The following is a 16,821-nucleotide window of genomic DNA, read 5'->3' on the forward strand; positions in this document are numbered from 1 at the left end:
ACTAACTGACATTTTAAACATACGAGTGATTTCATTGGTCCAATGCGGAGGTGTGTCTTTACGACTGGAGATTTCATTCATAAAGAATACATGATCACTGTCAACTGGGTCATGCGTGTTGTGTATCGTGTTATTTCTTAAAAGTTGACCCAGCAATTGTAAAAATATTGCAAGACATATACATTTCCAGAAAGGAAATTCATTTCTGCGTTGAATAAGACCGAGATCGTAAAAATCGCTGCACAATTGATGAAGATATGGCAGTTCAAAGCGATGCACCCCGTTTTGGGGTGATTTTGAGTTGCATACCTTGTTATATATATATTTGATAGTGAAATATTTTTTTTCAGAAAAGTTAATTTTTCGTTATAATATGATTATTTATCATTCAAAATGATGTTTTCACTAATTAATATCATAGCCACACGCTAACCACCTGTGGTTGATATCACTTAATGTGTATTAATGTAGAACTTACTTCAACTTTAGCTTGGAACTGTTCCACAGGTCTGACGTCTTTTCTGAATTTATGGCTCATGTCTTCATTAGCCTGTACACGTACACAAATGAAAATAGCACCCACCCAAATTGGGACAAAGGATAATGTCACACATATCAGACACTCAGAACATTTTTATCATAATGTCAAATGATAATACTGAAGCCGACAACAACTGTTACCGCCGTATTGAACCAACCACTGACGAAAATACTACAGTAACAAATTCCGTCAGAACATATATTGACGGGAATATATAGCACTACAAATTATGCGTCTTCTATGACTCAAAATAAAATCTTACAACGAATTAGTAGATTTATGAATTGTGTATTTGACTATTTCCAAATTGAAACTTACACACACCCGAATGAGGACAAGGGCACAAATGGGGACAATATAACATATATCAGACACTCGGTATAGTTTTCCTATCATAATGTCAGATTAGAATACCCAAGAGCTTATTGACATATCGTTCTGTGAATCCACAGTTCTCAGACTATTTCCATCTTTGTGAACTACATCTTCATCAGCCTGCACAAGGGCGCAAGTACAAAAGTGAAAATAACACACACCCGAATGGGGACACATTGCACAAATGAAGACAATCTCACACACATTAAAAATCATTAAATGAGATGAGTATACATCAACTGCCAGTGCAAAATATACATTTTCCTATCATAATTTCATGTGGGAATTCCTCGAGAACTTACCAAGGTATCGTTCTGTGAATCCACAGTTCTCAGACTATTTCCATCTTCGTAGACTACATCTTCATCAGCCTATACAAGGGCGCAAGTACAAGACTTAAAATAACGCACACCAAATGGGGACAAGGGGCACGAATGAAGACAATTTCACACATATAACAAATCAGGTGCGTATATTTCTTGCTCTTCATATGAGAATGGTATGTGTAGAATAGCATCGTGTGTCTTCTATGATTTGTGATCACAACCAATAAGTAGAAAATTAAGCGTTTACTTCACGTTTAGTTTTGTAAACTATCTCTCAACTCAGCTCACAAGGCCCAAATTACATTTACCAGAGTTGTATACTTGATGTCCCAATGCCAGCAACAAAGATATATATGACATGATACAGACAAATATATATTATTAATACAATATTGTTAATGTAATCATTATCGTATATAGTAGTTACTGGGCCAGCAATATGCAGAGTTGACAAGCTGCCATGAGACGGCCACAGTATCACTTTGTATCATGCTTAAATATACCATACTCTGCTGATATCACAAACATGTTAGGTGAAGCTCAACTTACAAAAATTTCAGCTTGGGACTCCAAATGTCTGACGCCATTTTTAACTTCATGGGCCAAGTCTTCATCAGACTGCAAAAGTACACAAGTGAAAATAACACCCACTCAAATGAGGACAATATTAAAACAATACCTGCTATTGTAATATTATCAAATTTCTATGAAATATATGTTACGCATAGGCGATTATGAGAGGTTACCAATTTTATTGTTAAAAAAGTAATTGAAAGTATAAAGTAATGCAAATCTTTCTCCAAACAGTTCTCACACACACAAACAACGCAAACAACTAAAGCCATGTATCGAATACGTTTTTGTGGGAAATAGTTCACTTGAAGATATGGTTTAGCCACAAATTTACCCCCCCCCCCCCAAGCAGCCAATAAAAACAATTATCCTTAACCCTACAGTTACCATGTCATTTCCAACTATGTGGACCAGATTTGCGATAATAACACACACCCAAATGGAGACGAGGAACACAAATGAGGACAATCATAATTATCACATACATCAATTAATCGGTGAATCAAATTAATATACCTAAGCCACAAATATTGTTGCAACAAGAAACTTATAACAAATACAAACTATAATGATGGTACGTCTAGAACTATAATTCAAGTCTCCAGTAGCGGCTGATGGAAACATCCAGGAACAAAAAGTGGCATATTACTGGTAGAGGAATTTTTAACCTTATCTTAAAAACATTAATACTTTTACAATGATAGTCATACAATGGAGTAGAGCTGATGATTACCCAGTACCGGTATCGTGACCAAGATAATGAACAACCAACACCCAATACACACCCAAATGAGATCACAAATGAAGACAAGATCACACATATCAGATAATTGGTAAACAAGCCATAAAAATAAAATTTAAATGCCCTATGATGCTCACATTGACATTAACATATATCACTATAGCTGCAAAGCATGTATCCAGGTAAAATATAATTATGTTACAGGCTTAATTGTATGTAAATGATGTAGGTGTATGTTACTGTCTTGTGAGCGTCACGTACTTGTCAATTCCACGTTCATTGACGTACTGTTCGCTCAGCCTTACAATAAACATCATTTTCAAAGTAAGTTACGTTGTGTTGTTCATTGTCTCTGATAAAAGATACTTCATGAAATAGTAGAAAATCAAATCGACTCTTTGAGTGAATATTATTATAGCCTATAGGCTACAACCAGGTTACATCCATAAATATATAAACGCATCGTTCTGTGTCTTATCAATTCTAATGTTATTTGATTTATCATTGACAGGGTCTTCCAGTACATGGTGAACAAAACATTGCAACAAAACATACTGCTGGTCTGCTTATAACTACAAGTCATGCCTTGTCTACCTTGTGTATGACTTCTTAGGAAATTCCAAAAGACATAGACAATTATGTTGTACTTAAAAATTTTGGCAAAATAGCATACTCCACAGATAGCATGCCATCCATGTTCATAAACGTAGAACTTACCAAACGAGTAGTATCTTTCTGTGACTTCACATTTGGTACAGCGTTTCCCTCATGATTGACAAGGTCTTCACCAGCCTGCACAAGAACATATACATAAGTGAAACTAACACACAGCCAAATAAGAACACGTAACACAATTGGGGACAATATTTGTATAACACATTTGTGAAAATAGTATTATTTGAAATTCAAAACATATAAAGCCAACAAACAAGTAATATCACAGTTCATAACCGATCCTTTGTGGGGAACATCGTCATTTTGAGAATTTATACTAATGATATATACAATATATCTTCAGTCATGATATATTTGGAGTATTATTGGGCTTTAAACATCAAACGAGACTTTAAAAGATGCAAATTTGACATATTTGTATACAGTTTTGTGGAACTTTCCATGATATGAATGTCACGGTTTACAAGTATATAAAAATCAAATGAACACAACACACCTTTCTCCATGGTAAATTTGGCACTCTGTAATCGAACCGCAGCTCCTCATTTACTGAAATGTCTTTGGTGGCAAACAGGCATAGATGGGGTTTTCCATGTACAAGAACTATTTTCATCTCTGCATTGTTTCTTATATCTCCCTTTATTACATCGTTTACCATACGGCCGGCAAAAAATATGTCCTGCGTTGCATCGATGCTAAAAATGTGACAGTTAATGTTATTTAGTGACAGCAGCCATATAAATGCATACTAGTTGCTTGAAATCAACTTTTCGAAGAAATATGAGAGTTATACATGTAGTACTCTTTCCCGAATTGATTACAACTTAAATTTAGAGGGATAATTGAGCATTTTTGTGGAACAAGCCAATGTTTTTCAACAAAATATACTTGAATTAACACAAATGAAATATTAATGGTACTCATAATGGGTCAAGAATGCAGCAGGGCCCCTGCTGCATTCTTGACCCCTGGGGTAAGCATTTCAGGCCAGTATTTTTAACATTCCCAGCCCCCTTTCGGGAGGGGACTACCCCTCCATTTGCTTACCCCGATTCACTGACACACGGAACGATATTTTGACCTCATGTTCATACCCCTCTAGTTGAACATTTCTGGATCAGGGCATGATCAATATGAAGCTTCAACGGCATGCTTTTCACAAAGAATGCATTCTTCCATCTTAACTCTATATGCATCTACTGAACATGATAAATAAACAAGAGATGTGCTTGTCAAAAACGCAATCACCCTACTGCGCGGCTTTGAAGCTATATATGACACTACGCACATGCATTATGCCCAGTTTTCTCAGAACACGACTTATATAATTATAGACACTGACATACAAAAGTACACATGCAAAACAATTAATGTCACAGTGTCATACTTTATATTTATATATATGGTTGTAGAAAGTGACATACAAATACAAAGCAATTAGCATAGAAGTTTGAAAACAAGAGATGTGTTTGTCAGAAACAAATTGCCCCCTACTACGCCGCTTTGAAGCCATATACTTGACCTTTGACATAGAAGGATGCCCTTGACCTTTCACCACTCAAAATGTGCAGCTTCATGAGATACACATACATGCCAAATATCATGTTGCTTTCTTCATTATAGCAAAAGTTATGGGCAATGTTAAAGTTTTAGGACGGACGAACAGACTGACTGACGTACAGTTCAACTGCTATATGCCACCCTACTAGGGGGCGTTAAAAAATTAAAAAGAAAACAGTAAAACATACATACCACAGACTTTTGCTGTTGTATTTAAAAAAAATACATAAAACACCCTCTGTTTTCCTCCTCATAATCTTTTTCTAATTGTCTGGCAACTCTGTACTTTGTAATCAAGTCACCTTTATATTCCAAAAGGAAATCTCCTTCTTGAAACATTTTTGATGTGAAAACGCCTTCACCTGAAAATGATTTTCATACAATACAGTCAAATTACCATTACCAGATCATTACCCATAGCGGATCACTTTGATGTTCAAGACTGCGTATCGTGATAAAAAGTTGATATTAGATGATATTTTGCACACAGCATCTTTAAAAATGAATTGATTGAGTCGTAATCAAAGCGACTCTTTGACAAACATCTCCGTATGTTTTACTGACATGTATATAAGACTTTGTTGACTTCCGTCTTGTTTCAAAATCGAGGTTGAACATTTTTCGCTAGCCACATTCTATAACTCTGTTGGAGAGTAAGAAGTTTACGCATTAATTTAAAGTACATTTAGTAGTATTTCTGTCTTCAAAAGTACATTTCAATTTTGATTCGTATAGAAGATTTTGCAACACATTAAATGAAATGAAGATTTGGGGCAATTACGGATCAAGAGTGATTATACATGTATGCGTATTGATCACATATTATATTTAAATATATGCAACTCTTGCAGGGTTCCCTCTGGGCTTTCAAAAGTTGTCGCCACTTACTTTCGCCAAATTAAAAAAGTTGTCGCCACACTGGGGCAACATTTGGGCGATGAAGATCATGTTATTATAATACCAAAAAAATGAGCATTTACAGTATGTTAAAGGAATTGATTTAATAACAGTAGTATTTATAATAACAACACATTTAAAATTGTTCATTAAATAAAGGCACATTCAATCAGTTGTAACTCTTGTTGATTGACACCTTCTTAGCAGCCTGACTATGTTGCCACAGTATTGGTGCTTCATAAGCTCTATGGTATTCTGAAAATACAAAAAGGGAGATATAATATTAATATTAAACTAATAATAATCAATTAATGTGTAGTATATGAATAATATAAATGTGCTTAACTATGTTTACCTTTCTTAAAACAGTACATTCGGTAGTGAGTGAATTGATAAGTGATGAGGATATAAAGAGTTCACACAGCATAGATTGTGTGTTGGAAATCATATTGAAGGAAATAAAATTCTGATAAACAACTGTTTGTTTGGTTTTTGTTTGTTAGCTGGTGAATGTTAGGGAGGGGAACGTTTGCATTTTGAATGAGTCTCAAAATTAGGAGAATCTAATGTTCACTTTTTAAAAGTCGTTTTACACTCTGAATATGCCATTTTGACGAGTGAAACAGAAATATGTCACTGTTTAACTAGAACCAATACGGGTAAAATGTTTTACAATTTTCTATAATTACACCCGATTTTTCTAAAAACAATCGATACTAACCTTTTTGATTGTCATTGTTGTCAATTTAATGGTCTTGAATCTGCTTCGAACACTGTGACAAACACTTCACATTTAAGCGCAAAGTCGGCATGTTTCAATATTGCCTTATCTCTGATGCAATAAAACTGCCGACCAATTAAGATAACTTGCAACAACACCCCAGATAATCGCAATTATCACCATAACATGCCACTTTGCGGTAGTATGCAGTCAGCTCCAAGCTCCATTGAAAACAGCTGTAGGTTACATTACACTAAATCATTGTGTATCCCTCCGTGGTCCATTCGAAAGTAGTGCCTATTTCTAAAGAGTTCCTTTTCTCTTCTTGAATATAAGCCATTTAACAATGTGAGACATGACTTTTGTGGTTATTTGTAATATCCTGTATGTGTCTGGAGTACTTTGATGCCTTGGATTGGAAGCTAACTTAAAAGATGAACTTTTGAGGGTGTGTTTTCTATTGTGTGGGGCTTTTGTCGAAATTAGGATTCCGAAACACGATTTTCTACGGTGGGTTCATTCGACAGCGATTTACTTTCTTAGAAGTTGCGAGACGGTATGTTTTTGATTGCAATTATTGGAAGATGACAGATCCATCTTTAAAATGATACCAGGTTTGGAAAAATTGATACGTCGGAAAGGCAAGAAAAATGCTGTGAAAGTTGTCAGTTTTATAATGGGACCCTATGGGAATCGGAATTAGTGTAATATAACCTTTAAAAAGCACATTTACTGCAATGTCAAGGTCACATGGATTCGTCTGCAAGCGAGACAAGTAGAACATGAATTTTAATTAATGTTTTGATGATTTGGGTGCTAAAATAGATGAGAGGTGTCAATATTTTGGTCCAAATGGATGTTTTAGGTGGTTTTAGACGGTTCCGTATGGGTGGGGGACCTGGTATGGACAAGTAAGGGTAACATTTCCAACAAATCTTAAATGTAAATATTATTATGTCCATAGATTGAAGTTTCAGGTGGAGAGCAAGATGAAAAATATGCAAAATTACATGCATGCAACCCATTTATGCCATTTTTCTCTTTGTTTGTAGGCCTGACCGTTTGTCCTTGAGCCGTAGATGGTCAACAATCCGCTAGCTGTCTTGCTCTGACTGGTGCACTGGACATGATTTCAATGTGAGTCATCATACTGATTGTTTAATTAACACATGAATTTCAGTTTGTTCGTTAAAGTACTAACTTAGCTGTGTATTTTTACAGTGGACGTAGTGGTGCGGTGCAGGTGGTAGACTAGGTATTTCCATATATACACTATGTTTACAGAATTGCGGCCAGTGGAGCAACATAGCTGATGAGTTAATAGCACTAGTTCTTCAGACAAATAACTTTATTTTCAACCTATAAAGCATATTTAGCTGTAGGTGGGGCCAATTAGCTGTAAGATCTGGCTTTTGTTCTGTTAAGCCCTTAGAGTAATGAATTTCAGAGTGAAGACCATAGCGCCTTTTCCTAGTCAAGTATCGGGCAGCTGTATGTCTTTTCAGAAATGCACATGTCTTTTTAAGCATGTCATTGTGTTTGCTTTTAATAAGATAGGCAATAAACTCATAACCTTTAGACAAATGAGCATCTGTAAATTCAGATTTCACTATTTCAGAGTCAGCCAGACCATGATTGAGCTTAAGGATTGTGCTGCGGATGCAGCCTGTGCAGTTCCGGGAGAAAGTCACTGTCTCGGGCAATGCGGTCTGGTATCAGGTAAGCACTATTGAAAGCCTCACACTTTTGGGGGGTCTGAAGCCTTGTGCTGTCAATGCGATCTGGTTCAAGTACAATAAGAATGCATTCTCAAAGCAGTACTTCATCAGATATGGTTATCTCAAGCTTACAGTTCGCGGGCAGATATGACTTCGATTTGTTCTTGCTAGCAGAACCCCTACAGGCCAAACTATGCGTTAAGCACTATTTTTCACAGCAACCCTTGCAGACAGAAAAACAATACTTAAAATTACTTCTGGCATTTAATTTCTAATTTCCTACATATCTCTTTTGTATGTTTGTTTGCCCTTTTTAACTCTGACATGCCATCTTGCTCACATTGATGGAGCATACCTGTTTTTGTTTAGAGCCAAGTCCCCGGCTGCTCGAGTTTGCCGTGTCAATAATGAGAAAGCCATGGCATGATGTCTCCTCTATGTGTATCCTTATCTCAGTGTTGAACATAATTGCCAGTTTCAGGGGCCTAAACATTTTATTTTATTAAAGGTCTGGATGATCCTTGCCTGACTGCGGGTTTGTGTACACCTCAATCCGACTCTGTGTCCTGAACAGAGGCCGCAGTGGTGCAGCGCTTGTGGACGATCCATCAACATCCTGAAAGGTCAACACTACACCAAGCTGGGAAAATTGATCCTGATAGTCATCCCCAGGTAGTGGAATGAATGTTCACTGAACTACAGAGGAATCACACCCAAATGACTTTCCTGCCACGACATTAGTGTGGCCACTCGCGTAGGAATTCCTTAGCAAACATGCTCTTTTGCATGGTGACTGTGGACATTTTTGCAAAACTTATGCTTTCAACACTGGATTTTAAAGAGAATACTTAATAAAATGTCGCTAACAGGACTTATTTATATGAGAGAGACTATCTGGATGCGCATTAAGTGTCACTTTGTGTCGTAAGCTGTTGAAGGAGCGATTTGCGCCTTTTTAAGTGTTAATTTTTAGTAGCCGGCTTGTATCAGCTTGAAAGCTGAAAATTATGCCTCTCATCATAAAAGCATTAATTTTTGTAATTGCAATGTGTATGTTTAGATTGTAAGTGAAGCTTTTAATAATAATTTTCTTAAAAAACATGATTTTATATGCTGTCAGTGAGTTTTTTATTGAAAAAAGTGCTTAAAATTTAAAAAAAGTCTCCTATTTCATCAAGAAAAGTACACTGATTCACAATCAATACATTTATTTGGGCCTTTTGCTGATATATTGGTGAATTTCGCATGCAATGATACCAGTTTTTGCCATGAAAGTTACGCGTAACGATAATTGGAGACGCAAAATCAGCTGTCGTCACTTAGACTAAAAATCATGCATTCCGACTTGACTGCGGCCAATTTAGTCACCGCTTTAAATGGCCATTTTAAGGCCTTTACCCCCATCCGAATGCACTGAAATTGCATATTCATTGTGGAAATAGTTGAAATCTCATGTGGAGAAAGTTTGAAAAAGATAGGACAAAGTTGAGTTCCCTTAAAGGTTACATTACACTAAATCATTGTGTATCCCTCCGTGGTCCATTCGAAAGTAGTGCCTATTTCTAAAGAGTTCCTTTTCTCTTCTTGAATATAAGCCATTTAACAATGTGAGACATGACTTTTGTGGTTATTTGTAATATCCTGTATGTGTCTGGAGTACTTTGATGCCTTGGATTGGAAGCTAACTTAAAAGATGAACTTTTGAGGGTGTGTTTTCTATTGTGTGGGGCTTTTGTCGAAATTAGGATTCCGAAACACGATTTTCTACGGTGGGTTCATTCGACAGCGATTTACTTTCTTAGAAGTTGCGAGACGGTATGTTTTTGATTGCAATTATTGGAAGATGACAGATCCATCTTTAAAATGATACCAGGTTTGGAAAAATTGATACGTCGGAAAGGCAAGAAAAATGCTGTGAAAGTTGTCAGTTTTATAATGGGACCCTATGGGAATCGGAATTAGTGTAATATAACCTGTATCGCTTACATCATGGAAATCTATAGTATTACGACTGCCGTAAAGCGGCTGGTAAACACAGCGTCTTTTGTCATTTTAAGAAAATATAAATGCAGAAAAATGACGATTTTTTTTAAATCGCCATTTACGAAATTTTGTCGCCAGATTTTTTATTTTGTCGCAATTGGCGCCAATGGCGATCGACAGCGGGAACCCTGCTCTTGTTGATTCTTACAATAAATGATCTCAATTTTAATGTTTTATTTATTTTCCATGTTCAAATTTGATGATAAGATATGATTCAAACAAATTACACGGTTTATAAGATGCCCATAACTTTTTTATCCATTAAGGATTTTCAACAGATAAATCAACAAGATTGAAAGTCGAAAGGCTGAAAGACTAATTGTTTTATAAATAACATTCCCAAATGCATTGAGTTATATTTTTGCGTATATAAACCGTCGCAAATTTGCAAAATGTTGTTCATCCTTGAACTCCAACAGTCATTAGCATGGCTAACTTGAAAGATTATTATGAGTTGTCGGTCGAGCAATCCAGAGAAGCACACGGTATCCAACCCGGCTTTTCATATTTATTTTATCCTGTACTAATATTCAAGTGAACTTTGCATTTCAAAATACAAATTGTTCATGTACAGTTCAGAATTCCAGAACGTGATTTACGCATGTTCAGATGGAAAACCCTCGTCTTGATTGGACATCAATTGCATCATAACTTTAAAAAGCAACATTACCCGATGTTTATTTGACAGTTCAGAAAAATGATAACCGCATGTGTTCATGCAATTGTGTAACACTTAAAACATCATTTTAAGCATTTAAATAGCAAATTGAATCATGCCTATATATCAGGTAATATATAGGGTAGAAGAAAGTATTATGCCACACGGTGACGGCTTTAGTTAGACCACATAGCAGGTATTATAATGTTAAAAACAAGGTAAATTTTCGTCACATTTTTTTCTTTGAAAACGCCTTATCGGATATCTCGAACTCTCGATTTTTCGATATTTTTTCATGTTCCCGCTGACTTCGAGATAACGAGAGTAGACTGTATTTCTTATAGAGTACAGCCAGAGTCTTAGATGGTTAAATCTTTTTATTTGGCCGACGCATGAAATTGACACTGGAAATATAATACAACCCGTGATTTTTTTACCTGCGAGTCCAACGTCCTGGACTCACAAAAACCTCTTGGGGTGCAAAGTTTCAAATTATGTGAGCCCCAAAAATGCATTGAAATTTCTCAAAAAAATAATATCGTTTAATGTTTGGACTCATTCTTTCAATTCGGGGACTCATAGATTTGCAAGTTATCAAGTCCAAGGACTCAAAAGAGAAAATATCACTGTACAACCATGTCAAAAATGATATGAAAATAAAGACATTTGCTGCTGTGTTTTAATCTACCAGTAATTAAAAAATAAGATTTAGCAGAATTCAAAGATCTTATTTCACATAACTAAACAAGACAATAAAGCTTCAATATCTAAAAATCAGGGCTCGACACTAACAGTGGTCCGTTGACTCGGGGTCATTAAAAAAAAGTGTGGACCAGTGAAACTAGAAATTTGGTTGATCTGTCAGACCAGTAAAAAATCCTGGCCAGCTTATTGTGAAACACTGGTGGAAAGCCGATATCATCAATAAAAACAACTTTATATATTCATAATATACCGATAATTTCATCCTTATTTTATGGTACGACTCGCGACCGGGATATAAATAGACTTAACTAATGAAGAGAAGCTTGAAGTACAGCGAAAATATGAAAAGGATAGAATTCAATTGGGTTGATTATAATTCAACCAAAAAACATATGACATGTAGAATTTGTGTAAAGCACTGTGCCGAGGCCAGTCATCTTAAAATCTTAGTCTCATTTATAAGACGCGCAAAGAATTTAGAGATACTTTTTATATGGGCTAAATTCTTTGGAACGTCTCATCGTTGAAGGACCTTTTTTGTGGTGGAAACCAGAAAGTTTAAATTTTCATCAATTTGCGTAAAATTGCAAAATAACATTACCAACTCATTCAGTTTTAATTCAGAAGTTCATTTTTACATCAAATATCGTCGATTTTAAGTTAGAAAGGCATAAATTCTTCAGTTAAACTTCTGCTTAAATCGCAAAACAATCACTGACCTGTAGCCATGTCATGAAACTGATTTAAATATGAACCAATCAGAAGAAGGCATTACGGTGTAACGTGTACGCGTAATTTTATTTAACATGAGCTTTTAACACCGACTTTTACGTCACTAGATCTAGTATGCTAAACTGTGTCGATTTAATAAGCATATGTTCAAAACAGATATGGTGCAGTTTCTATTCACTGTTCTAAGTTTCAGGAAGTGTTTATCATACATGCCATAATTTTTCAGACCAATTCCGGGACATTGAGTTAAATTGTCCGGGACTTTTGCCGATTTTCCGGGACATGTATAAAATATAGCGATATTTATAGACATATGCATTTTTTGGTACGTTTTTTTTTTGTTTCGCATCGTTAATTGCAAAAGTTCGAAAGCCTATCCGAAATACACTTGATCTATTAACGTCAAATTAAACATTACTACTTCCGTTACTAGATACCAGCCACGTGTTTTCAGTGTAAGCGTTCTAAACATAGATGGTGACGTCACTGCATTATTGTTATTAAGACAGGTGTGTAACGCATAGTTGTTGATACGCCTTTATTCATTTATAACATTTATATAATAAAAAATACAACAATACAGTACCGTTAGATCGGCAACTCAAATCAATTCAGTTTTTATATGCTTACTTTTTTACTCAACTTCTTTGTTAGTTAAACGTGCGAACTGCTTTTAATTTTTTACTCAGCGATGTTGGACTTCAGATGTGTGAACAACTATCCTTTGCCCTTACGCAGCGGGAAATAATGACGTAGTAGATTAAAGTCAATTAACAACCACATTAAACAATGCCGCCTTTTCGGTTTGACCGCGAACGTGAGACAATCGATATGATAACAGGACCCCTGTTAATTGATCGATTTTGACACGTAGCGTAGTCTGCCTATTCGGGTAGGCATTGTCATGGAGACGCTGCAGATATACACAGATTCGAGGTGCAATGAAGCCTAAGATAAGGTACATGTATATATGGATTTTGTAAATTCCGGGACATTTGACAGATTTCCGGGACAGCGGGACAAGTTCTTCATTTCCGGGACTGTCCCGGACAATCCGGGACGTATGGCATGTATGTGTTTATGCATGTCTTTTTCGCACCTCTGTCTGTGTTGTTTTATGTACTTACATTCTACGTTACAAAGGACGGTATACTGTACGATCTGTATCAATATTATTTATGTACAGTATAAAAAAAAAAGATGTAATTTATTTCAGAACTTTTTAATTGTCAATTTAGAAAAAAACAATGCTAAATTAATCCAGAAAAGTATAACATCGGTTTACTATGTAACGCGCTGCACCACAACAGACGAACGTAAACTGTATTTTACGCTGTTTATTCTTCCACTTTAAACCAGATGCTTTACATCGAGGTTGTGTTATCGATTTATATCTACACAGCGAGCGAATCGAGAGATATTGAAAAATTGAATAGTGGTTGGATTTAAATTGCTCAGGCGTGCAAAATTCAAAGTGTCATTACATAATTTTTACAGAACATTATCGAGAAATGAATTATCTACACAGGTATGTAAATATTATTGCAATCCGTTGTTATTAAGTGTCTTATATCGGGGCTTGAATGTTGCGCACAAAATCCTTGCGCAACAATATAGACAAAGAACAAAAAATTCCCACCACATAATTGGTCTTTCACCCTTTGTACGCTCCAAATATTACCCATATAAAAAGTAGCTTAATATTTAAGAGCGTCAAAAATTTGGACTACTTAAAATCTATATTAAAAAAACGCTATAAAAGAAAGATTTGATTGTTTCAAACAAAAGATGGACTTGCTGGTAGTTGATTAAACATTAAGGTACACATTTTTTCTGGTTGAATGTAATAGTGTTTAGCCTATGTGCTAGACTTACGTTATTGTACCATGTGTACACAAAATATTAAATTAATACAGCGTAGTTTTCTTTAAATAAATGCACAATACATTGTGGATGGTCCGGAAAGTAAGTTGAAATTTAGGTAAAATAACATAGAAATTGTCGGCCCATTTGGGTCAGTAGGTAAACAAAGTTAGTGTCAAGCCCTGAAAATGTGTGCAACATGTCTATCTACAAGCATTTGACAATACTGGCACACGTTTCGGACAGTCAAAATTCGGATATCTTAAAACGTCAAAGGTAGGCAAACTCAGAAAAACTTTTAAAAGTCAATAGAAAAATAAGACACAGAAATGATTTTACACATGTTATAAATCAAATATCTTACATTATAAGGCAACAATTCTGAAGTAAAGGTAAAAATGTATTGTAAACTCATGTTTCACGAAAAAAAACGAGGCTACAGTAAAAGGTTACACACAACTAAATAAACTAAAACTATGCAGCACATATATTATAAAATAAAGATTAAAGAACTCTGGGAAAATGTTGATAATTGTCATAAATTTTTGGTACAATTGTTAGAATTTTGACGAAACTCCTTTTGATCTTTGTATATACAGTTTATAAATATATAACATTTTCATTGTTCAGGCTGTTCTGACGAGTTTGCTGAAAACTAAGTATTATGCTTAAGCATTATAATATGTGTTATTAGCAGTTGATATGAACAGGGAAATGTAGAAACTTTCGTTCACATGGCTCGACACTAACAGTGGTCCGTTGACCCGGGGTCAGTAAAAAATAGGGAGGACCAGTGAAACTAGAAATTGGGTTGATCCGTCGGACCAGTTAAAAATCCTGGCCAACTTATTGTGAAATACTGGTGGAAAGCTGTTTTCGTAAGTAAAGCAACTTTACATGCTCATAATAACCGATAATTTCATAATTATTTAATGGGCCGACTCGAGACCGGGATAAAAATAGCAACATATTGGAAATTTCAATTTTTCTAGATGCCCGGATGACAAAAACCTGTTGTCGCATCAAAAAATCGATTTGCGATCCGCAAATGTCTCCCGAAAATGTCTCCGAACATCGCTGTGATAGATACACAAATTAACATAAAATTCTAATCGTTCGGATCGAGAAATGAACAAAATGGTATTTATTATTTTGAAAAAGCAGCAATAATCAGCATTTTGTCGATCTTTATACCATCAGAATATACTTTGTTTACCGTAAGAATTTATACTGGAGGGCGCTTAATAATGTTTTGATATTGCGGGAGAGTAAACGTGCGTATTTTCAAGATTACACGTTTTCGCGATGTGGAATTTCATTCCGGGGGTGGTTGAACCTACGCCTAAAAAACCTAAAACTAATGAAGAGAAGCTTAAAGTTCAGCGAAAATATGAAAGGGATATTGAAATAGTTTAGTAGATAGTATAGTTTTCTTTATATAAATGCACAATACATTGTGGATAGTCCGGAAAGTAAGTTGAAATTTAGGTAAAATAACAGAGAAATTGTCGGACCACTTAAGATCTTGGAGGACCAGTAATTTCTGAAAGCTGGTGGTCCTTTGGGTAAGTAGGTAAAAAAAGTTAGTGTCAAGCCCTGGTTCATATATTAATTAAATGTAATTCTGAAATAGACCAATACAATATGTCTTGAATTATATTTGGCTTACACCAAGCCAAGTTGCTTTATTTATGTAACTTGTGCCTTACAAGTATCTCTGGTTTCAAGTGAATGATCTTGACTTGTCTAACACTTACAGCCTACTATGTAACCATTGAATTAAGTGAGCGATAATATCCTTCCATATATCCATATCAAAACACTTTTCATTATTGTCAAAACAAGACTTACCTATGAAATCATTTATGTATTTCACCTCAAATCCTGGCTGGTCAGAGTAGGCATTGCACGCTAACTTTGCTTGATAATCAACACTGCGAAAAAAAAATAATAAAGTGCCGCGGCCCGCAATATACGTCCGTCAGTAAGTTCGGGAGAGGATGAAAACGTTTTGACTTAGAGAGCGGACAAGACCAATATGGCCAATTTGGATAATTTAAGGGCTAAAATCCAGAAGTGCATGTGCCGATCTGGTTGGTTATCGAACTTGGTCGAGATATTATGGCCAAACACATTATCACCAAGTTTGAAGGGGATCGGATTAAAACTGTTTGACTCAGAGAGCGGACAAAACCAATTTGGCCAATTTTAGATAAATCAAGGGCCATAATCCGGAAGTGCCTGGGCAGATCTAACTTGTTATCGAACTTGACCGAGATATTATGGCCACAAACATACCACCAAATTTGAAGAGGATCGGATGAAACTGTTTGATTAAAAGAGCGGGCATCGTTGTGGACGCCGCCGCCGTCTGACGCCGGGCGCGATTTGGTTCCCATAGTACGACCCGTCTTAGGACGGGCATATAAAAAAGTATGAAATAACAATGCCAGAAAACATGTTGCAAAACAGTGGTCGAACACATGTTTAATCCACTTTGATTCAGAAGCAAATTGATTGGACCGAAAATGTAGGCAGAATTTTTAACTGAGAGATTAATTGAATTGGTCTGGGTTTAACGCCGTTTTAACAGTCTCTGTCATTCTACAAACGCATCTAGTGCTTTCGTACATTTACCAATTAACTACCTGCTTGTAGCAGCCAGCTGTCCTAAAAGAAACATCGGCGGTGG

General features: G+C 35.7%; 1 protein-coding gene and 1 long non-coding RNA gene across 2 annotated transcripts; one reads left to right on the plus strand and one right to left on the minus strand.

Moving 5' to 3' along the window:
* Positions 1–395: 395 nt before the first annotated feature.
* LOC127835130 (uncharacterized) lies at positions 396–14,581 on the minus strand. Its single transcript, XM_052361434.1, has 7 exons — positions 14,494–14,581; positions 4,985–5,154; positions 3,729–3,927; positions 3,275–3,349; positions 1,792–1,860; positions 1,219–1,287; positions 396–550 (listed from the first exon to the last, which is right to left on the minus strand). The coding sequence occupies exons 2-7, from the start codon at positions 5,044–5,046 to the stop codon at positions 449–451; spliced, it is 576 nt and encodes a 191-aa protein (XP_052217394.1). The 5' UTR covers positions 5,047–5,154; positions 14,494–14,581; the 3' UTR covers positions 396–448.
* On the plus strand, positions 6,690–9,211 carry LOC127835131 (uncharacterized). The gene is made up of 3 exons (XR_008028372.1): positions 6,690–7,547; positions 8,029–8,129; positions 8,637–9,211. It is a non-coding gene; the product is annotated as an uncharacterized LOC127835131 (long non-coding RNA).
* Positions 14,582–16,821: the final 2,240 nt, after the last annotated feature.

The sequence above is a fragment of the Dreissena polymorpha genome, chromosome 6, assembly GCF_020536995.1.
Source record: "Dreissena polymorpha isolate Duluth1 chromosome 6, UMN_Dpol_1.0, whole genome shotgun sequence".
Taxonomy (NCBI): domain Eukaryota; kingdom Metazoa; phylum Mollusca; class Bivalvia; order Myida; family Dreissenidae; genus Dreissena; species Dreissena polymorpha.